The 22,104-nt window shown below is 44.4% G+C and overlaps 2 protein-coding genes across 8 annotated transcripts in view; one reads left to right on the top strand and one right to left on the bottom strand.

Annotated features, from left to right (window-relative positions):
• Slit1 (slit guidance ligand 1) overlaps positions 1–2,049 on the top strand; it is a 166,256-nt gene extending 164,207 nt beyond the window's left edge. Inside the window, exons 35-37 of the mRNA XM_004625506.2 lie at positions 208–496; positions 807–1,018; positions 1,731–2,049. Coding sequence (XP_004625563.1) covers positions 208–496; positions 807–1,018; positions 1,731–1,969 — 740 coding nt within the window. The 3' untranslated portion in view covers positions 1,970–2,049. The remainder of the gene's footprint in view (positions 1–207; positions 497–806; positions 1,019–1,730) is intronic.
• Positions 2,050–5,248: 3,199 nt separating this feature from the next.
• Positions 5,249–22,104, bottom strand: part of LOC101572068 (ligand-dependent corepressor) — a 178,657-nt gene continuing 161,801 nt past the window's right edge. For 6 of the 7 annotated variants that reach the window (XM_023708842.1, XM_023708845.1, XM_023708847.1 and 3 more), the window contains one exon: positions 11,917–21,023. In XM_023708842.1, coding sequence (XP_023564610.1) covers positions 16,688–21,023 — 4,336 coding nt within the window. In that variant the 3' untranslated portion in view covers positions 11,917–16,687. Of the gene's footprint in view, positions 5,338–11,916; positions 21,024–22,104 lie in introns of those variants that run through there. The other variant, XM_023708852.1, reaches the window with a different exon arrangement.

Here is a 22,104-nt window from a genome sequence, read left to right as displayed (position 1 = left end):
GACCCTACAGGAAGTAGCCTTCCCATGTGTTCTGGGAAAGGAGTCTGGCCCTCCAGTATGGCAGAGGCTTGTGACGCAGAGCCTCGCCACAGAGAAGGAGGCTGAGGGGAAAGGGGAACACCTGCAGAGCTGCCAGTGGATCTCAGAGGTGGGCGCCAGGGACGGCTCGAGCCTGACTCAGCTCACTTCGCTTCCTGTCCATCACAGGGATGCCAGTGGATGTGAACTCGGCTGCCTTCCGCCTGTGGCAGGTCCTTAATGGTACCAGCTTCCATGGTTGCATCCGAAACCTGTACATAAATAATGAGCTGCAGGACTTCACCAAGACACAGATGAAGCCAGGCGTGGTGCCAGGCTGTGAACCCTGTCGCAAACTGTACTGCCTGCATGGCATCTGCCAACCCAGTGCTACCCCAGGCCCCGTGTGCCACTGTGAGGCTGGCTGGAGTGGCCTTCACTGTGACCAGCCAGTGGACGGCCCCTGCCGTGGCCATAAGTGAGTCTGGGATGGGTGAAGGAGCCCTCTTCCATGGCCCGCTGCCCTCCCCTACGTATTGTCCTTCCTAGTGGTGAGAGCTCATGTTAAATCCTCAATTGGAATGTGTGGCCGATCACAGGATTCCATTGTTTATGTTCCTTTTCTGGTTTTCAGTGTTTAATAACTAGAAAAAGGACAAAGAGAATCACATTTTTCTCCACTTAAATCTTGGGGGCAGAATGTAGTCCTATAAAATCATGGGAGGAGTGGGACACCTTTGCGCTGAACCTTGCTTGTCCTCACGGTGCTTTTTCTCTGTTCTCTCCAGGTGTGCCCATGGGAAATGTGTGCCCCTTGATGCCCTTTCCTACAGCTGCCAGTGCCAGGAGGGGTACTCAGGGGCCCTGTGCAGCCAGGCAGGGGCAGTGGTGGAGCCCTGTGGGGGCCTGCAATGCCTGCATGGCCACTGCCAGGCTTCGACCGCCAAGGGGGTGCACTGCGTATGTGACCCCGGCTTTTCAGGCGAGCTGTGTGAGCAAGGTCAGGGGCCCCCCTCCTGACATGGCCTGTTTGGGGTCCCTCTTTCCCACATCTTGCTGTAGCAACTTATGTTTTCTTCCTCCCAACTTCAGCAGAACCCTGTCACTTCTCCGTTTTTCCCCATCCTCCTGTATCTTCAGTTGCTCCTGGGCTTCTGGTGTCCCACCCCCTCTGAGAACTGAGCCCCAGCCAGCTCCTTAGGACACAATCCATTCTGGTAAAGGTCTCTCCTTATACAGAGACCACCCAAACACCACCTGGCCAGCCCTCCACATCTTGGCCCGTCAGCTTGGGACCTGGCAGTGGACTGCTTTCTTGCCTGCTTGACCAAGATATTTGTGTAGAATCCAGACTGCTGAGGCAGGACAAGGCAGGGAAATCCAGACCTCATGCACACTAAGGGCCTTTGCCTCCTCAGCTCTTCCTGCGTACCACTGTAGCCTAAAGGGAGTCACCCTACTCTGACAGCCACTCTGTCTCAGAGGGGCCTGGTAACTGCCATGTTTGTCCTTACCACTGACTACACTGGGGACCTCAGTAGGCAGCAATTCACAGGTGCATGCACAAGAGGTGGGAGGACACTGCGTGCCAAGTGGGTACATGAGGATTTGGACTGCTTGTAGGGTGCTGCCTCGCCTCCTCCTGCCTCCTGTGGCAGAAGCTGGCCCCTAGGTGTGCCCTGAGGCTTTCTCTTGATGTCTGTCCCATCTAGAGTTCGAGTGCCGGGGGGACCCTGTCCGGGATTTTCACCGGGTCCAGAGGGGCTATGCCATCTGCCAAACCACGCGCCTGCTATCATGGGTGGAGTGCCGGGGCACCTGCCCAGGCCAAGGCTGCTGCCAGGGCCTGCGGCTGAAGCGGAGGAAGCTCACCTTCGAGTGCAGCGACGGGACCTCTTTTGCCGAGGAGGTGGAGAAGCCCACCAAATGTGGTTGCACCCTCTGCGTTTAGGTGGCATGGAGCAGGCAGCACCACGGGCAGGGCAGCAGAGTTGGCAGCTGGTTGCAGCGTGGGCCTCACCGGGACATTGCCTGGGCCCTGGTGGGCATGGGGCCTAATAGCACTGCAGCCCAGCACAAGGCACGTTGGAGCTATGGCCACCCTCTCTGGAAGTGCCTTGCACAAATAGGCGCTCAATAAATATTTGTTGAATGAATGTGTGTGTGAGGTCAGGCCATAGAAAGGCAGAATGGGGGCATTCTCTGCTGTCTGAGGCTGGAGAAAGGGGCTGAACCCTTTCCAAAGCAACCTTCCTCTTATCCTGTGGCCCAGCCTGCTCTGAAGAAGGCTCCTGGCCCCCAAGTCCCCTCTTCTTTCCCAGTGAGCTGGGAGCAGCCCCCTACTGGAAAAGGAAAAGACTTTTTGGTGGACTGGTCCTACTCTTGGCCTGAGAAGGAGGCTGGGAGTGTGATGGCTCCTAAGAGCAGGCTTCAGAATCCTAAAGTGTAGGGTAACCACTAGAGCTTCCAGAAGAGGGCTCTTGTGGAAGAAACTGCCACTAGGACTATTTGGGGTGGCAGGCCCCACTGAAGAGAGCAGAGGGTTGTTGGTGCTAGCTGAACAAACACTGGCCCAGAAGGAGGTGCTGGGCCTGGGATTCCCCAGCCACCAGCTAGCCACAAGCTGCCCACGAGCTGCTGGCAGAGGGATGGTGTGGTCTCCTCTATTGAGGCTCTGAGCCTCTTGTGTTTAGGCCAAGAGGAAGCAGTGGGGGAGCCCCTAGCAATTCTTACTCCAGGTGAACGTCCTGCTCTCAGTGGACTTCCTTAGCCATAAAATGGAGGTGGGCTGACGAAAGGAACCACATGTATTCTGCCACTTTGGCTTCAGAAGACAGGCCCAAGAGTTAGAAGGTCCATTTTCATAGGTTACATCGGCCTTTACATGGCCACCCCGGGGATAAGCACTAGTCAGTATTTGGCCCTAATGGCAGATGCGAACTAGTCTATAAGCACTACAAGGCCAACTGGGGTGATAAGAATTCAGCCCAGTGGGGACCCCACCATGGATACTGGCCCACTGTACAGCTTAGTGTTTGCAATGAAGGCTCTGTTTAAAGAGCCACTGGCTACATGATCATCTGATAGGACTATCTCTTCTACATTTGGTTTTGAGCCTAACAGTGAGTTGCTATAGGGAAGAAAGGTCACACTCTGCTTCCCCAGATGTTTCCCTGAGAGGGTATAGCCCTGCAAGTCTCGGTGGGCACAGATGAGCATGTCCCTTACCTAGATCCTTCCATCTGGGGATTTGAGTATTGGAGTTGGAGTAGCCCTGTCTGTGTGCTTACCCGTATGGGCATCCAGAGAAGCCCTTTGTGATGAGCAGAGGACATGAAGCTCCTGCAAAGTCATGGAACTACGGCATAAGACCCTTCCCTGACCAGCTGGGCAAAAGGTCCTCATGGCTAGATTAGTCCCTCCCCAGGAAATCAACCTCTTTTCTTGTAGTTCTAAGCAAGGCCATAAGACCTGTCCCCATGCCCCAAGGACAGCACCCAGGCTTTCTTGAGGATGCTCCAAGGGATCTATGTCTCTTTACTCCAAGTTTCTAGGACACTAGTAGGTAGTAGCACCAGGCTGTAGAGGGCAAAAAAAGCACTGGGCAGTTGTTTTGCCCCTTCCTGGAAGCAAAGTGTTCCAGACTCACCTGCCCAGAGGAATTAGCTTCCCAGGCTGCTATTTTCCAGTGCCTGAAGAAGTCAGTTCCTTGGCTCAAGAGCTACCACTGGAAGGAGGTCTCAACACTGCCAAAGTGGAAGGGCACCTGCAGACAGGTGATGCTACCCCCCCCACCCCAGGACTGTGCAGTGGGACAGACTGGCGTGCTGGTTCACAGGAAGCACCTTGTGATCTACAGCTGCTCCAACTGACTGACCCTCCACACTGGTTTTTCCACTGTGTCAAGACTGGAATGCACAAGCATGAAGGCAGCATGGGGCCCAAGACGTCATACACCCTAGAATCAACTTTTGTTCTACCTTAGCCATCAATCTTTAAGTCACCATAGGCCTGGGTCATCACTCCTACTGCCTGTTCATATTTGGCTCAAGTTTTAGAAGACAACTATGAAATCTCCCACCCAAGAAATCACCTACTCATCTTGCCACCCTTTGATAAAGATCTTCAGTTTGTTTTGTGGTCACCACTGGCTGTTTCCATTAATGGTGCACTGAAGAGACCCAGGAGGGCGAGTACTGAGGGAGATGGTGCTGGTAACAGTGCACTGAGCTCCCTGTTGTTAGGAAGTGGGAAAGGCCGCCTTTGTCTCCTCTGCCTGATGTCAGCCTAACCACAAAAGTATCTCTTTATACAGAATACTTACAGATTCTAATATATATTTGTATTTCATTTTGTTATAGTATTTTTATATGTTAAAGTCAATATTCAGTGTCTTTTGATTTTCAGATGCTATGCCGTTGTGACCTTTTGTTTCGCGTTTCCGTAGTCTTGTTTGGACTGACTTAAGAGACTGGCTTAGAACAGCCCACAAGGAGCTGCACCTACTCTTCCCCTGGAAGTATTGTTTTAGTCTATGTTGATATTGTCTATTGTCTTCCATGTGAACATGACATTGATTCAGCTGGATTCTGCCTGGTTGTCTCTTTCTCTGCTGAGGTGAGCCTGCTGCTGCTAAGATTCACGTCCAGGACACAAGGACTTCTGGGCTGACCCCATAATGGCTACAATCCTCACACACAGGGTGTCTGCCCTGGAATTCGGCTCTTCCTAAAGTCCCAAAGGAGGTTTATCAGTCCTGAGGAAGGAAGGGGTCTGGGAGTCACTGCTTCTCACGGGTCTGTTGATGCAAAGGACAAGCACGCTTGGTTTAGGGAGGCAGCTTATCTTCATCTCTGCTAAGTGTTTGCTGTTACACTGACATTTTGTATGTTTGTCTATAAGCCACACACATAACTTAACCTGGCTCTGAGGGATCCACAGTATCTGGGCAGCAGATTAGAAAGCAGTGTACTTTCTCAGACATCCTGTAAGGTTACTTATGTCTGTTGGTAGGCCAGTGGATTTTAGGAATCAGTAAAGAAAGGAGGCAAACACACTTCTGTAGGGGTTTTGTCACCTTCTTAGATCAGAAAATCGCACTTGGGTTTTATGGGATACCAGATCTTAGAATGTGGGTGACGCTGAACACTGGCAGACAGGATATCCAGGTGCTTGATGGTAGAAGGACCAGGCTGGTCCTCCTCCGATGCCAGGAATATGGGCTGCAATGGTCACCAAGGACGTAACAGCACACGGTTAGCTCGAAAATGTCCAGTGATGGTAAATCCAGTGGCTTCAAAACAATTAGGGCAATGACAGCTTTTTAGAGAAAATGGAACAAACATGGTTATGAGAGAGAAAATAAGATCTAGCAGAACTGCGGGCTCAGGTGGCTGGGATGGCCAGGTGGTTACCTCAGTAAGTCAGAGACAGTATCTTCCTTCATTCTTTCTTTGCTACTTCTGATAAAACAAGTATAAATTTCCTTACTGTAAAGTGATAAATGGTAACTGACATAGCTACAGATGGTGGTGACCTAAAGAGCATTTACCAATCTACTGAGCACCAGGTGACTCATAGCAGGAACTAATTTTGTCAGATCATTATCATTTTTTTTCCAAAAGAGAAGCCAAAAATCTATCTCATCTTTTTTTTTTTTTTTTTTTTTTGGAACAGGGATTGAACTCAGGCCCTTGCGCTTGCCAGGGAAGTGCTTATTCCACTGAGCAATCTCCCCAGCCCCTTCTATCTCATCTTTATGCTAAAAAACTTACAGTATCTTATATGTACATAATTGGGCTAAAATACCTCTGTAGATCTGCAGTTTTGCAACCTGTAAGTAAAAGTAAACTCAGGAATGTCCTGACAGCTGCTGGATTATCATCTCTGGATTTAGTTCTGTGTATGGATTGCCACTATTAGCCAAATCTGTTGAGTAAGTCTCACTGGCCCTGTGGGTCCTTAAGTAGACTCATCCCAAGCAGAATTAAAATACAACAAGTGACACGGCTAGCAAATGGAAGGACTTTCTGTTATCCTTCTGCCATACTCCATAAGGACTGTAGATACCTGGGCAGCCCTAGCCTGGTTTGCCTGTTGTGAGAAGCTTAAACTCTGTTACTCCCTGTCCTCAGGATGAAACACTGACATCTTTCCAACCCTGCTGTGGTAATCCCAAGGATTCATTGACTGCACTTTTTTCTTCCTTAAAATTAGGCACAATTCACAGACTGATTTCTTTAAACACCAACACCAATGTTGAGATGGAGTACTGCTTTGGTATAAAGCTTTTGGGTTACTTTTGGTTACTTGCCGACTGAGCAGTAGGCTACAAGCTGAATGACTAGCTTCAGTGCATTCTCTAGCCTTTCCAGTGATTACACAAACACACTTTAATATCAAAGAAATTTAATATGCTGCAATAAAATAAGCGCCTTGAAAAAGCTCATGGAATAGATGTCAGTTAGAGAAATCCCTCCCACGCATCCTCTATCTGCACATCCCAACCCTCAAAACCAAACAAGAAAATCTGAAACAACACAGAAAATCCTTCCAAACTTGGATTTTAGTGGGGGCCCCTTTACCAATCACAAGAACACAGTTTCCTACATGGTCTAACAGGAAAGTAAAACACAGACGCACAGAGTCTACAAGATTTCAAGATTTAAGAAACCTGGTACATATTCAAAGTTAAAATAACTCCAACTTTTATAGCTATACATATTGTTTTAAAGCAACTTAATATATTTTTAAATTTCATATATACACTCTCAAAGGTTTTTCAGGTGAGGTATGTAAACATTGTCTAATGAAAATTTTTCATTGTTTCAAACCAACAAATTCACAGCATACATTGAATTTTCATCCATTAAAGACAGAGTATCTTCCTAGACTCACTAACATAGTGGAAATCCAGACCTAAGAAATGCACACTGATCCTCCAAGTTAACATTTGCAGAATTTCTCATTTCACTGCTTTTTTCCTAGAAACACACCCTTCACACAGACCATGAACACACACCTGGCACCAGGAAAGGGCTGTGCTCGCTGGAGGCCCTGTCCTTGGGCATCTGGAACACTGGCTAAGACTCACGAGACAGCAAAAAGGAGCACGTATTAACAACTACAGATTGACCTCGGCAATGACGACACTGGGAAGAACCAGAAAGATCTTTAAAGGAACGGTAGAGATTCATTTTAGAGCTCCCTGAATCTACAGCCAGATCAGCAGCCCCTCCCTTAAACTCATTCTGAAGGGTTGTAGCCTAAAAAAACAATAAAAATCCAACATGGCACCTGAGCTTCAGTTAAATTGCATGGGCCTCCAATGACCTCCTGGCCCTTTAAAGGCATTGACTAACTTCAGTTAGGACCCTGGGCTGTGCTTTTAATACAGGTTGGGGTTGAATTTTATAATATCATAATGCATATGGGAAAATAATGCCATGAGTTCACAAAATTGCCAATACACACAGGCATTGGCTAAAGACCTTGGAGGAGCTCAATTTTGAAAACTACTTGTTCCCTGAGGGTAAACAGCAGGCTTCTACTGAGACTGAGGCTAAGGGGATTTTTATTACAAAGTATTAAAGACTTGGGGAGCCTCAGGCCAAAATACTATTTTACCTCCACAAAATCTACAATGCCCCCCACCCCACCCCACAAGTAGTCGCCTCCCCAACCACACAATATAGGCCAATTTCTTTCCTCTTTGCTTGCTTTCTGGCTCAGCAATGGAAAGTTTTATCCTAATGCACCACTTCAATCTAAAAAAACACTAGTGAAAAATTCTAAACACCATCATAAATACAAAAGACATTCCAAAAGCTTATAAAAACTACATTACTTCTATTTATGGTTATCTTGATGTGGGGTATTTCTTTTTCACAAAATTTAGGATGGTCACAAGGACAAGCTGCTAAACAGCTTTAGGAACCTGTTGAGCTGGACATGCTGGAGGAAATGGAGGAGAGACTGCCTCTTTACATTGAACTAAAGGGCTGAACCCAGCCAGATACAGGGCAGCAAATGTGTCCAGCCTAGGGACTGGAAGCTGGTACAAAATGAGCTAGCTTCTAAAGATGGTTCAGACATAGCCAAAGGTCTTTAAATTTGTCACTTCATTTCACATGTGAAAAGTTCTTAATTTACTCTGTAGCCAAATTAGATTTCCTTCACTAGATTCTAGACTATAAGTTCATGAATAATTACTTTTACACAAGCACTTTTGACATGTCTGGTGTGGGCAGATTTCTCATCTATTACTGGAGTTTTGTGACATGAGGGCGCATGCAGATAAGCAGAGGCAAAATTCAAGTACAGCAACCTCTCTGGCAAAGGCAAGAGGGCATCACAAGAGCTGTTTTACCCCCACCTGATCCTCTGAGACAAGGGCAACTAGGACCCCGAACAAGTCATCATCTAGAATCTTATTGCTTAAGGGCAGCACATCAGAAAGAACAACTGGAAATCTCCAGTATCCAGATGCGAAGAGGGGTCATTTAAAGCTATAGCTTGACTATGATGTTCCATTACACATCAAAGGCCCCCACAGCTCTCAACCTGCTGGCTTTTGTTCTTTCTCCATGTGTGACTACGTTATGAAAGGAAGTTTACTGCTTTAAATATATTCTTCTACAGTACTACAATGCATACCAACATCACTCAGAACATGAATCCATATACAGTACATGTAATAAATATTTTTAGAAAACTATTTACAGCATTACTTTCTGTGAACATTTAGATGAGAGCAAAGTCTATTTCTTTCTGCAAAGATTAGAAAAGTTCTGTCTAGTTCAGTGCTAAATTTCCCTGGCACCTAGTTACCCATTCACATTTTACCTTAAAATCAGATTTGCTTACAAATAGTATCTTAGAAAAACATTCTCCAGCATCACTGTTCAAGCATCCCCCTCCTTTGTTTAGAAAAGACAAAGGGGAGCCATAGGAAAAATAAACTATGGTTCAAACACGATAACGATCCCTGTGGAGCTAGTTTCAAAGCTCCCAGTATCCTAGACGTGTAGTTCTCAGTCCAGCCGGATGGGCAGAATGAGAATCATGATGCAGGTAGGGGTGCCCAGGAACAGAGCACAGGGAAAGGGACATTATCAAAAAATTGGTTCCACGACATGTAGGGTGCTGTGAATAGCAGATGAAGACTCCTGAGAAGTAAAGCTGAACACATCTTAGAACAGATGGTTTCATGCTGTAACCATCAGTTACAGCTGGGACTCGCCCACACCTGCACAAATGCTTGCTGAGACAGAGGGAGGAGGAAGATGAGAGCGAAGGTAAAGTATTATCAAGGTGCAGAAGGTGGCATGCTTAGCTTCCACGGTGAGGGTGTGAAGAGGGACTCTCACAAGCCCAGGAGAACAGAAGCACACACTTCAGTGCTGGCTTGAGGCAACCAGTGGTTTCTCCTTATCCCACAGGTACAGGTTTCAATTTCCTTGGTTACAACTAAGGCTCACTTCCCTACTCAAACTATGTGAGTGAGCAGTTGAACATGTCAAGGGTATACGCAAAAAGTGGGCTCCTTGAGAAAAACCCTAGTGCCATTCCTGGCATGGTCATACCCACTGCAGGAGTCCTACTTTGTTCTGGGATGGAGGGGAAGCAGGGAGAAGTGCTCAGATTTCAAAGTCATGTTGTATCTGTCCCTAAACAGTGAGGACCTCAGGGCCAGACCCGTCTGCCTGTGCTGTTAAGGGGTCAGTGGCTGAGCACATTTGAGGAGGACGGATGGCAAGAACGATGTTTGGAAAGCCCTTTTTGACAGTTCATGTTGTTGTTGTTAAAATAAATACTTTGTATAGAAGCATTTGAACAAGAAAAATATCACTACTTACATAGTAAAATGAATCCCACAGTGGTGTGTATAAATATGTGTAATATATATATATATATATATATATATATATATATATATATTTAAAACCAGTTACTAATAGTCTTCTAGAACTAGTTAGAATGCAGAAACCACTAGTGAAATCAATAAACTTAAACTATGGTGGCTCTCAAAATACTTCCTACTGTGGTACAAATATACAGAACTAGGAAATCTTGTTTGTATAGTATCCTTCCCACACACTAGCTTGCACACAGTGCAGCAACAGCTGCCAGACAACATGCAATGTAGAGTGCAGAAAACGTAATGTAGAGCGGGGCAGGAAAAAGCAGTTGGTAACTGAATGGTGTTTGGACCCAACACCCAATACTTGAAAAAACAGTTGTGAAGAGAAAAATGCTTCTTCTGTGTGTCAGTGAAGCACTTGAGAGGGGGAAGAGTGTCCCAGAGAGCATGCCACTTGGAAGGGCTTGGCAGCACAAGCAGAAGAGGGAGACGGGGAAGGTTCCAAGGATGGCGGCCCTCGAGTGGTAATTCTGGCAGGACCAGAGTCAGGCTTCAATGGCCAGGCCAGAGTGCCCTAAACTTTTTCAGTCTAAAGCTGCTGGTGTGTCAATAAGGGGCCATCAACATGCTGGTATCTAAAGATGGTGTGAGCTGGGCATGATAATGCACACTTGCAATCCCTGCACTTGGGAGGCTGAGGCAGGAGGATCACTGTGAGTTCCAGGTCAGCTTGGGCTACAGAGCAAGTTTAAGTCCAGCCTGAACTACAGAGTGAGACCTTGTCTTAAAAACAAAAAGAAACGTGTGGTTTGGATTTGAGGTTCAAGCAAAGACCAGTCATTTAAGTTCAAAGATTGGAGAAAAAAGGACTTGCAAATATGCTAGATACAAAAAGACATGGAGGGCTCTCGGGGTACAACCAACAGATGTCCTTCCGGGGAGAGGCACACTACGCTAAGCTGCAGGTAGACAGTGTGTGGAGCACTGTCGCACTGCGATGTCTCTACCAGGCCAAGTTTGTTGTGATTTACAAAATGAATATACCATAAAAATGAACCACAGTGAACCCGTTAGAAGACTTTGTACTTTTAATTATATACCCTAGTAGACTATCAGCCCATAAATTATCAATAAATATTCAATCAGCAAAGGGAGATATCTTTTTTTCTTATGCACAAACATCATTCAGGAATAATGTGCAATAGCAATTGTGTACGGGGATGAAACGACAAGACCCCTGAAACCTAAAAGAACTGCTGCAGTGCTGTGCTAGATGAACAACGATGAAACTGGGTGCCTAACTGTCCGTACGTTTTAATCATGACTATTGTAAGGATCAGTAAACTTGTGCTGTCAAAGGTTAGATAATAAACTTTTTAGTGTAGGTCACACAGTTTGTTAGCACAACCCTTAAAAAAAGGTGAAATCCATTTATCCACTTGACATGATAGCACGGGCACCTGGTTTCTCTGTTCACATGGACAGCTCATGCTGTTCTGTTGCACACTGAACACTCATGTGAACTGGGATGGCCCTGCTGGGTGAGAAAGTGTGTCTGTGCTCGCCTCGCTGATGTGACAGCACTGCTGCCCTTCTGAGGGGCACAGGACGCATCCTGAGCACAGGTGCCACCAAGGCTCTGGGAAAAGGGAGATGGAACAGAGAGGCGGTTTCAAATGGAAGTGGACAGCTGTGAGTCACTTCCACAGGCAAAAGCATGAGCAAGAACGTCCTCCACCAAGTGCTCCAGGGGCTCCCGGCGGCCACAGGGACGCGAGGAGAGCACTGAACCAAGCGTACTGCCACGTGCTACGGAGCTCTGTAAATATGACTTCTACAGGGAGGAGGGCAGGCCCTCAAGGCTCCTGATCCACTCAGTGCAGAAGACAGGACTCTGTTCTGATGCTTCAAGTGTTAAATTTGTCGAAGCCTGTCTCAAAAGGCTCCCCCAATTCTGTTCGTTTGCTTGCTTGCTTGATTTGAGGCAGGGTCTATGGAGGCCAGGCTGGCTTCATACTCTTGGTGATTCTCCTGCCTCAGCCTCCCAAATGGTGGGATTATACGCATGTGCCACCATGTCTGGCCTCTCCTTGCTTTAAATACAATAATCCTTTATTTTTCTCTGAAAGAACTTAGGAGCAAGCATGGGGAAGAGTAGATATTGCTTGGATATGAAGACTGTGTTGCTGGTGATGCACACAGATACAATTTCATACTTAAAAACATTTCAGTGGGTTTTACGCCATGTCATAAAGTTAAAAGCTAAAAATTAAAAATAATTGGACTGGGGGTGCAGCACAGTGGGAGTGACTGTCCAGAATACACGAGGCCCTAGGCTTGATCCCCAACACTAAACTCTCCAAAAAAACTCACGTTTCACACAAGATAATCATTTTGTGGAAGTCACTGCCAAAAACGTTTTCACTGACATGACAATCACATTTTGGAAAATAGCAAAGAAATGTATCCACAATCCTGGGGAATGAAAGCATCTTGGAGGAAGTAGACTGGACTTAAACTAAAGATATAATGCATAATTTCTCAGTCATACTCAGGGGGTTAACACTTTTAATCATTCTTTTCTAAAGCACTTCAACTGCCTCAATTTTTTGTTGGATTACTTTTTTTTATTTTAATAAAATTATTTTTGCAAGAATGTGGCTAGAAAGCTATAAATCCTAAAGTACTTTTATTTTCTCCAAAATTGACCAAAAACATAAGAAGAAAACAATCCTTTGGGCTTGTTGTCAGACACTTTTACACTGTAAAAAGCCTTTTCCCTCATCTAAATGTGATTTCTGGAGGAGCCAAGGGTCAGCCGAAGCCCTACAGTACGTCTGCCTGAGTGCAGAGAGGCGGCAGGTCCTGTGAGCTATCAGCATGTTTCCTTTGCAGGAAGAAACAAAGAAGTGCATGACAAGCAAGAAAAGGAAGATAAGGAAGAAAGGAGGCAAAGAAGAGAGCAGAGACGATAAGGGCAGAAGAAGAAATCCAGGGAGATTTTATCCTGAACAAGCATTATATTCTGAAGCAGAGGTAAGCAAAATAATTTTAAAGATCTAGACAATATTTTAGCCTTTGTGGCCATATGGTCTCTGAGGCAACTGCTCTGCCCCACAATCAGTAAGCAAGTGGGCAAAGCTATGTTCCAACAAAATTTTATTTATACAAACTAACAACCAATTCAATGTGCAGACCTTCAGATCATCCGCAAGCCAAAAGGAATCCTATACCAGTTGACCTGAAAACAAAAGGGGCTGGCTCCCTGTCTACTAGTTAGCCCCTTTGGGGTATTCCAGCCCCAACCCAGGGGCTGTCACAAGACACTGGACTCGCTGATGGTTAATACTACAGCAATCTTCTGCCTGCATCACATACCACATCATACTTTCCTTCTGGGCTCTGAAGTTCACTCATCAAAAGAAATGTTGCCCATAAATGAGTTACAGCTTTTGCTGTCATCACAGAATCTACCACAAAGCAGGAAAGGAGCTGAACCTCAATTCAAAGAAGCTGTCTTGAAGTGATGCATTTTACTGATGACAAAGTTGAACAGTAAGAAATTCACCTGCATAGTACATGGTGCACAAAGAGTCTTTTAAGAAAGCACCACATGTAAAGAGATGACTAAAGCACCCCTTCTGTCTGTACCAGTATAGTAACAATGAAGGACAAACTCACATCCAAAGATTACTCTTCTAGACAGGGCTATGTAGGAGTCATTAAGGAATCCCAAGGACTAGCAAGTGCTGATTAACAGACATGAGTAAAAAAGGTTTGTGGCCTTCTTGTTGCACTGCAAGGAGGTCAGTCCGAGGAAGTGATGGAGTAATGCTCTGGACCTCAAAGAAGGAGCAATCCCACCCCTAGAGAGCTTGACGAGATAGGAAATTATGTCCTAAAGAGGGCCCAGTTTTGGAGAAGTTATGATACAACTCCACTGATGATTTCCTGGGCATCTTCCAGCTCCTCCAGAAACGCAGGGAGCATCAGTTCTCTGGTCACCAACTTCAGCCCCACCACTGCAGCAGTTGCTTCACTGAGTATAAGCCCTGGAGTGGAATCCCTGTGATTTGGGAGTCAGAATGTGGGGCAGACTGCCTTTGCATTTGGCAGCATGCCATACTTGAAAATAGCTACAAGAAGAAGGTCTTTTCAAAGGAGAGAAAACATCAAGTGGAGTCCATATCAATTCTGGGCATGGCGCTGTCTGGGAGACTTTTCCAGTATCTGCTTTAGGTGCAAAAGGACCTTCCACAGTTGGCCCTCACATTTTATTTTTGTTTTCTTTCTTCTATCAGCAAAATTAACTGAATAAGCAAAGATGAGATTCAACCAAAATTTTTCTAAAGTTTTAAGTCTTCTAACTTTTTAGAATTTCAGTCTATTTAAATGTAGAAACTGCTGAAAAATGTCCATTTTAAAGATAATCCATGGCATTGTTAGGCATATAATACAAATAAATACACACTGACTTCCTTAAATGCAGCCTAGAATGAGAGAGATGGCTGTTATCTTGAAGTGAGCTTTTAAAAATGAAAAAGAATTTAGAAAAGGAATAAATTATCAACTTGGAACTAGGACAGCTCCACCGACGTCCTCTCTGTCTCACCCTCTCCCTAACCTAACCCAAGCACCTCACAAGGTAGCCCATCAGCAGCCAAGGGAGCACTTATGTACAGGAATCAGCACACCTGACACTGGCAAGCATCAGCTTTTTATAAGTCACCACAAAAACAGTATCCAGTGACAACTATAGGAGAAGAAAAATGCTAAAGTCTTAAAATTTAAGATAAATGAACTTATTCAAAACATATTAATGCTTCTGTGCAACTTAATGCCAAAAAAAGGGCTGGCAACACACACACACACCCAGCAGTTCCATTCAGATAGGTAGCTCTTGAAAGGCCCAAGTCAAAGAAAATAAAAAACAAAAGACTCATGGCATAGAAGAAACACACAAATACACACAAAACAACAAAAAAGAGGGCTTCATTAAAGATAGTAAACTTCACTGTCTGTGAAACATAACTCAATTTCTCATGACTCTAATGCTTTTCTTTAGTCCTATTCAATTGGAAGTTTTTATCACATACAGCAAACCTTTAGTAGAATGGGTAAGGAACCTGTTTTATCATGACCTGCATGAAAAAAATAAATCTGGGTTTACCTAAAGAGATCTGAAACAGCCTAAATGGTTTTTTGTTGTTTTTTTTTTAAAAAAGGACAAGGCAACAGCTGTACATACCAGCCTATTTTGGTGACAGAACAAGTTAAGAAGCTGAGACTTTACCAACCAAGCCTTTCTTTCAGAGCGGCCCAAAGGAAATGTCAAGTACACACTGTGCTATAAACAGAGCAATGTTATAGGCACTGAATAAAACCAGCGGGCCTATTTCATTCAGGCTTTACCTAGAAAAGGCAGACAACATCAGTTACAAATACTGCAATTCTTACTTCTAAGCCATGAATCAGACCATGGGGAGGAGATCTGGGAGAAGTGGTATTACCAGCATCAACTACTTATGATGGCACTAATCAACTCGCACAGACATTTACTCCAGACAAATACATTCACTTGGCTCAGTCAGCACAAAGCTGAACCTCAGCTCTGTGTGTAGGGGAATAGAACCAACTGAACTGCTGGGGCAGCTCTCTCTCGCTGCCAGGGACTCTTGATTCTACATAACTGTGCTGTTCATACCTCTTAGAATCTGCTGCTAATACTCAGCTTCATGAACACACTGCATGGGGAAGAGACATTTACAGCTGATAACCACATGCAAATGCATCCAAATGCACATGTGCACCTATATTTTTAAAATTTCTTATTAATGGAAATAATATTTTGGCTTCCTCTGAATAAGAAAGTACTCTGGATAAGAAAAAAATAATAATCACTTTCATCTTAATCATCAAATTAAACATCAAATTATTTCTAAAGTAGGATGAATACTTGCTAGAATGTTAACAAACTGGCAAGGCCAAAAATAAAGAGGACAGTCAAGAATTATTAATACAGCCAGAACAGAATTTGGGGATATAAGTAAGTTTTAGAGGTTGTAAACCAAAATGAGTATTTGTGACACAGCTTTTGTCCCATGGGCATGAGATTTAGAGAACATGTTCTCAAACAACAAAAAAGACCAAAAAACAAAATGAAACAAAAACAAAGGTGAGAAGAGTGACCAACAATGAATATGATTTTAAGAAGGTAACAGAAATATTAATATTTTATAATTATATATCCTCTGTATTCTCCACATACCACAGAATGATTTGGTTTAGCTTTCAAATATCACTTAAACAATAACAAACATGACAGAGAGAAAAGTTGCTGCTGTGGTTTGCAGAGGGCGTCTGCTCAGCAGCAGATGCTGCAGGGTGGCTGCTGAAAGCTCCTTTCACGTGCATGACGGTGGTCTTCTTGGCTACAGTACAAGTGCTTGTGCATCAAGTATAAAATACAAGCCTTTAATCACATAGATCGCTTTTTAGCTTTTGTAAATTTCAAAACAAAAAGGATAAATAAGGCACTGTACTTTTTAAAACAAAAACTGCTCGGTTCCAAGTTTAAAACCCAAGGAACAACCAGAATATAATATATAACTTCCCTTACTCAACCTCAGAGAAGGACTCTACAAGTTCCTTTCTCTACCTGAGATGCATTTTCTGACATCTCAAATTGTGATGTTTTCTATTAATTGCAATTTGAAAGGCTTGGTAAGCTTATAAAAGCGATTTAGATAATGCAAAATAAAAGGTTACTTCTATAGATCAGTTTCACTCTTGGCTGACATCCTTCCATCACTTTGCATCCAAACGTCTTCGCTTGCTGTGGGAAGAGTCCAGCTTTGCCTTGAGCTTTCGCTTTCTCTGGGCCGCACTGTTCTCTGAGCCTTTTGTTAAGGGTCTGGTCCGAGTCTTCCCACTACTTGGCTTCCTGTTTGTAGTTTTCTGGTGCCTGGAAGAGGATTCCCCTGATCCCTTTTGCTTCATAGGTTTCATCAGTGCTTCTGAGGTGGCAGATTGGGCAGGTCTTCTGTTTGTACTTTCTTTTTCTTTCCTGGAGGGCACAGAGCTCTTGCCCGAGGACTTTTTAGGGATCTTGGCTTTATTCTCTTTCAAAGATATTTTTTTCGGCAGTTGTCTGACTCTGTCCCTGACAGATGGCTTCTTGGCACAAGAGGTTTTGGTAGGTCCTTCGACGTGCTTTTCTTTGCCAGCTTTCACAGTCAGTGACCTATCTTTACTGTCCTGAGTGCTGTTGCCTTCTGTTTTCTTGCGTTTACTCTGAACTTCAGCTTTAAGCAAGATTTCCGACATCTGCTTTCCTTTCCTTCCCTTCATCCCATCAGTGCTCTTGGGCTTAACAGGAAACCCATCCGCACCCACCTGGAGGGCAAGCTTGGGGGACATCAGAGGGTTGATGCACACACTTTTACGATGCTGCTTACTTTCTACTGCCACACTCATGGAGCCGTCCATTTTCTCATTCTTGATCAGTTGTTGTTGGGCTCTGAGCTTTCCTCGCATATTGGAGTACTTCCTGAGGATCCTCGTACTGGCTGGAGTAGGTAGGTTTGTGGGAGGGTGGCTATTTCTATCTTCTTTGACTTCCTCTATGCTGCCTTCAGAATTACGGCCCAGGCTAACATCACTGCTGTCCTCTGGCTCTAGTTGGTCGGGATTCTCTCGAAATTTAGCACAGAGTTTCTGCATTTTCCAATTATTCCTAGCAGGAGTAGCTCCAGGAAATTTCTTTAAGTGTTTTTTCAAGCGTTCAGCCTGCAGTGAACTGGGATACAGGCTGGAGGGAGGGTACTTCTGAAGAGGATGCTTGACAGGGGGAATGTCTCCTGGAAGACGAGTATTGAGCTTCTTCACAATGACCAGAGACCGGGTTTCAGTTGTCTCTAAGAACCACTTACAAACATTAGACAATTTAAAGTCTGTCATGAATAACATCTGAACAGGAGAAAACTTTTGAGCTTCTAATGAGCCCTTGCATTTCCGTGACCTTTTTTTGCTTTTCCAAATTTCCTTCAATTTATCTGACCGGTTCCTTGCTCTTGGTGTTGGTTGTGCTTCTTTCTCCAACTGGATCCATCCCTTTTGAACTTTCATGTACTGGGCATTAAAGTTGGCAATCAGCTCCTGGTTTTCCTCCTCTGCACACCACTCCACAAACTTTGGTTGTTCATCCACGACTGTGTCCACATCTTCCTCATCTAAGGGATCTGCATGCTCAGAAGCTTCATGTTCCTTTGGTATTGGGTGTACTGGTGTGGCTTCCTTTTCTGAAGTCACTTTTGTAGTATCCAAGGAGTCTCGAGAGTAAGTATGTCTCAAGTTGTAGGTTGAAGAGGTCAATCGTTTAGGCCTTGCTACCAATTTTGGTGGCCCAGCAGCATCACCACTTTGACTATCGGACATCTGAACTGAGCTCAGTGGGACCCGGTTAGCATCATCTTTATGCCGGGTGTCTTCGTGGTCTACTTCATTCACAACTGCCTCCACATCCTGTTTGGAAATGTGTCCTGGCGTCTCATTTGACTGCTCTGGGTCCTTCTTACAAAGAATACTTTCTGAGGGCACAAGAGCATCTTTCTCACTCATCTTAGACTGGACATAGATTTCTAGTCTCTCTCCAGGCAGTGGCTGGCCAACTGTGGTTAGAGGATCCCTGCTAGGAGAGATCTCTCTTTGTTCTCTTTTGACTTCTTTTGTCAGCATGTTTTTAAAACTCTGCCTTGTAATGATGCCACCTCCCCCACTTTCCTGTTCAACCTCTTTCTCAGATGGGCATTTACTGGCATTTGGGCTTTCAGTTTCTTCTAGAACTTCTGCATGGAAACTGTCATTCACAAAGCCCTCAGGTGTTGTCCCAGCAAGGTAGTCTTCTTTTTTAGAACACTTTACTCCAGTGTTTTTAGAAACTTTGATCTCAGGACAAGCAGAGGAAGAATCTGAACTCTGATGTCTTAGGTACCTATCAGCAGAGGAAGAATCTGTAAGCTGACTTCTTAAGCATCTATCAGAGGCCTCAGGGAACTTTTTACTTTTTTTCTTCTTGTCGAAATTTTCTTCAGGTGAGTCAATGTTTGGATCACATGTATTGTTTTCTGAAGAGGATTTTACAGAATTTTCCTCTCCCTCTAGGTATTCTGTATCACAGGCTGCCTCACCTTCTTCAATCTCACTAGAGTTTTCATTATGAAAAGTGCTGCTTGCTTTCAGGAATGGCTCAGTCTGTGGTTCTTGAATATCTAAAGTCCCAGCCTCAGTACTGAAGCTTTCTTTGTGCTCAGCCAGTCCCAGATTCAGGAGAGGCTCCGAGCCCACAGGAGGACTTTGATCTTCTGAGCAGAGAGGGTTTTCTTCTCTAATGGCTGTTTCTGGGGGAGACTGAGTCCTAAAAGGGACTTCACGGTCTTCCCCACAAATGCTTTCAGTTGGGGGATCCAAGTGGCAGTCCTGGAGGACATGCATTTCCTCCACATCTAGCAAGGCAACTGGCTGTTGGTCTTGTTCAGGGGGAGACACCACACTTTCTATAGGAGTGGAGACCATGGTTCTGCCTTCCAGCACATCCTCTTCAGGGGAGCAAGCAGGCAGAGGACTCACCAGGCTAGGGGCTGTTGCTTCCCCCAACCTAGGAGAGGTGCTAGGATTTATTTCATTAATTGTGGGGTAAATCTCAGGCTCTTGAGACTCTTTTGCAGAAGAAGTGTCTTTGCCTCCCTCCTCGGAGGAAGTTATTTCCTTAGAAGTTTCTTCATGGTTATCTTCTCCAGGAAGCTGCACATCCACTGTATGCCTAGGGGCTGAAACTGTAAGAGTCTGCTTGGGAGTCACATTACTAGCCTCTGACTCTAGTAATGAGCAGCTTGCTTTATCCTGGGAGTGTATATTTCTGGCCAGTGTGCGAACAGTTGGCAGCTCACAACAATCACCATTGAAAAAGTATCCTCGAGTACTCTTTCTGGCTGTTTTCCGAGAAGAAAACATTGACCTTTGATTCTCAAAGTGGCATTCTGTTATTGGTTGACTGATATAAACAACATCACACTGATTATCATAATCATTTATCCTTAACCCTGATGCCTTCTTACTTTTCCGAGCTGTCTTGATGGAAGTTGGTATCATCTTGGTTCGTGAGTGTCCATTAGATGCTTCATGTGCAGCTGGCACAGGACTGGGGGCTAACCAACTATCTTTGGAATGATCAAACTGGCCCTTGTCACTGGGATGTGAATGGTAAACCACCTTGTTTCTTCCTACTAAGTGAAGATGGTGCTCTTGCTTTGGCCTTGCTTCTTGATCATTTGTTTCTAAATCCTGGTGCAATGATGTTTTTGAGCTACACTGTAAACCATTCTCTATGTCAGCAGTTTTAGGTGAGTTTCCCATAAACCCTGAGTCCCATGTCTCTTCTGATAAAGCTTTGAGTGAATTTCTTTGAGAAACAATACAGCTATTGCTCTCTTCATTATTCTCAGCTGCCACTTTTTCTGCAGTCAGACTTTCTACTACAGCTGAACTCTGCATATGGTCTTCACCATCCTCACATGCCTTCACACTTGGGTCTTGCTCTTGTCCAGTGGTCTGCCCCTCTATGGTTTTAGAGATGTCATGGGAGTTCAGTGAAAAAGAATCAGATGCAGTGAGGTATCCTATAGTAGAAATATCTGTTGAACTGCCAGAATTAGGTTGAGTGGCTGGAAGTTCAGAGGAATCTTTCTGGACAACAGTCAAGGCATTCTCGCTTTCATCTACACAGTTTGTCTCGGGAGGAGGCTCCTTCAGGGTCCGTTCTGTCACATGCAGAGAGCTGGGAGAGCCCAGTGAGTCTACAAACAAGTCTACAGAAGCAGGAGATTTCCTATCGAGGCACATAGCATCATTTTTTTTATGTCTGTTGCTTAGCTGGGCACAGCCAGCACTGCAGGATGACGCATCCATTGCTCCAGAATCTAAAGGCTGCAGGTCCTCGGTGTCTGGCTGAGATTCAGTGTACAGGTCACTCAGAACACGAATGAATTGCTTTTGATGATGAGTGCAGAGTCTGACCATAAACTTCTCCAGGGGGGACTTCGATTGATTGTTAGAATCTACTGATAGTGTCTCTGTTGAGTTCTCACTAGGTGGACAAAAAGAAAGAAGGAATCAATATGGTCATTTTCTAAAGAATCAATTTTACATTATTAAAATTCACCACTGTTAATTATACTGTAAAGAGGATAGACACTATGGCCAAAACTGCTTCTAAATTCACCATATAACAAAATAAACACATTCACCAATACTTCTGATTCAGTTAAAAAAAAAATCACTTAGTTTTTTGTATATTTATTTTGGTACTGGGGACTGAACTCAGGACCTTGTACTTGCCAGACAGGCAATTATGCAGCAGAGCTATCTTCCCACCCCTAAATCACCTAGTTTAAAGGCAAGCTTATATTTTTAATTTTTTTTTAATGTAGTTGGTACAGGGTCTCACTATGCAGCTTGGACTCGTAGTGATCCTCCTGTTTTCAGCCTCCCCAACACTAGGATTACAGTCATGTGCCATCATGCCTGGTCTCCCAGTCTGGTGACCAGCCCAGCACACCTGGGGGTGAGGCCAGAGCGGCATGTGGTAATGGGGATTGAACCCAGGTCTTTGTGCTTGCTTAAGCAGGTGCTCAGTCAGCTGAGCTATCTTGCTAGCCCTATACTTTTAATTTTTGTGACAATATCTCAATACTTTTAAAATGATCATTTAGGGAAAACATTTTCTTATAGAGAAGAAATACTAAAAAATAATTCTTTCCCAAAAACATAATTTTGGCCACACTACTAATTGTAACTGATCAACATAGCCAGGTTGAACATCCCCAAACTAAAAATATTGAATGCTTTAAAATAATTTTTTTTTTTTTTAGGGATGACATAACAGCACAAGAAGAAATTTTCATACCATAAAACTTAATTTTATGTATATAATTATTTAAAATACACAGCTGCACATGGTGGTAGACACCTAAAATCCCAGCACTTAGAAATCTCAGGGAGGATCATGAGTTTTAGGCCAGCCTGGGCACACAGTTTGTTTAAGGCTGGCCTGGATTATATATAGTGAGATCCTATCTCAAGAAAGAAAGAAAGAAAGAAAGAAAGAAAGAAAGAAAGAAAGAAAGAAAGAAAGAGAAAGAAAGGAGGGAGGGAGGGAGGGAGGGAGG

This window comes from Octodon degus, unplaced genomic scaffold (assembly GCF_000260255.1).
Source record: "Octodon degus isolate 3935 unplaced genomic scaffold, OctDeg1.0 scaffold00010, whole genome shotgun sequence".
In the NCBI taxonomy this organism is placed as follows: Eukaryota; Metazoa; Chordata; class Mammalia; order Rodentia; family Octodontidae; genus Octodon; species Octodon degus.
Note: the sequence above shows the minus strand (reverse complement) of the source record. Positions and strands in the feature narration are given on the sequence as shown.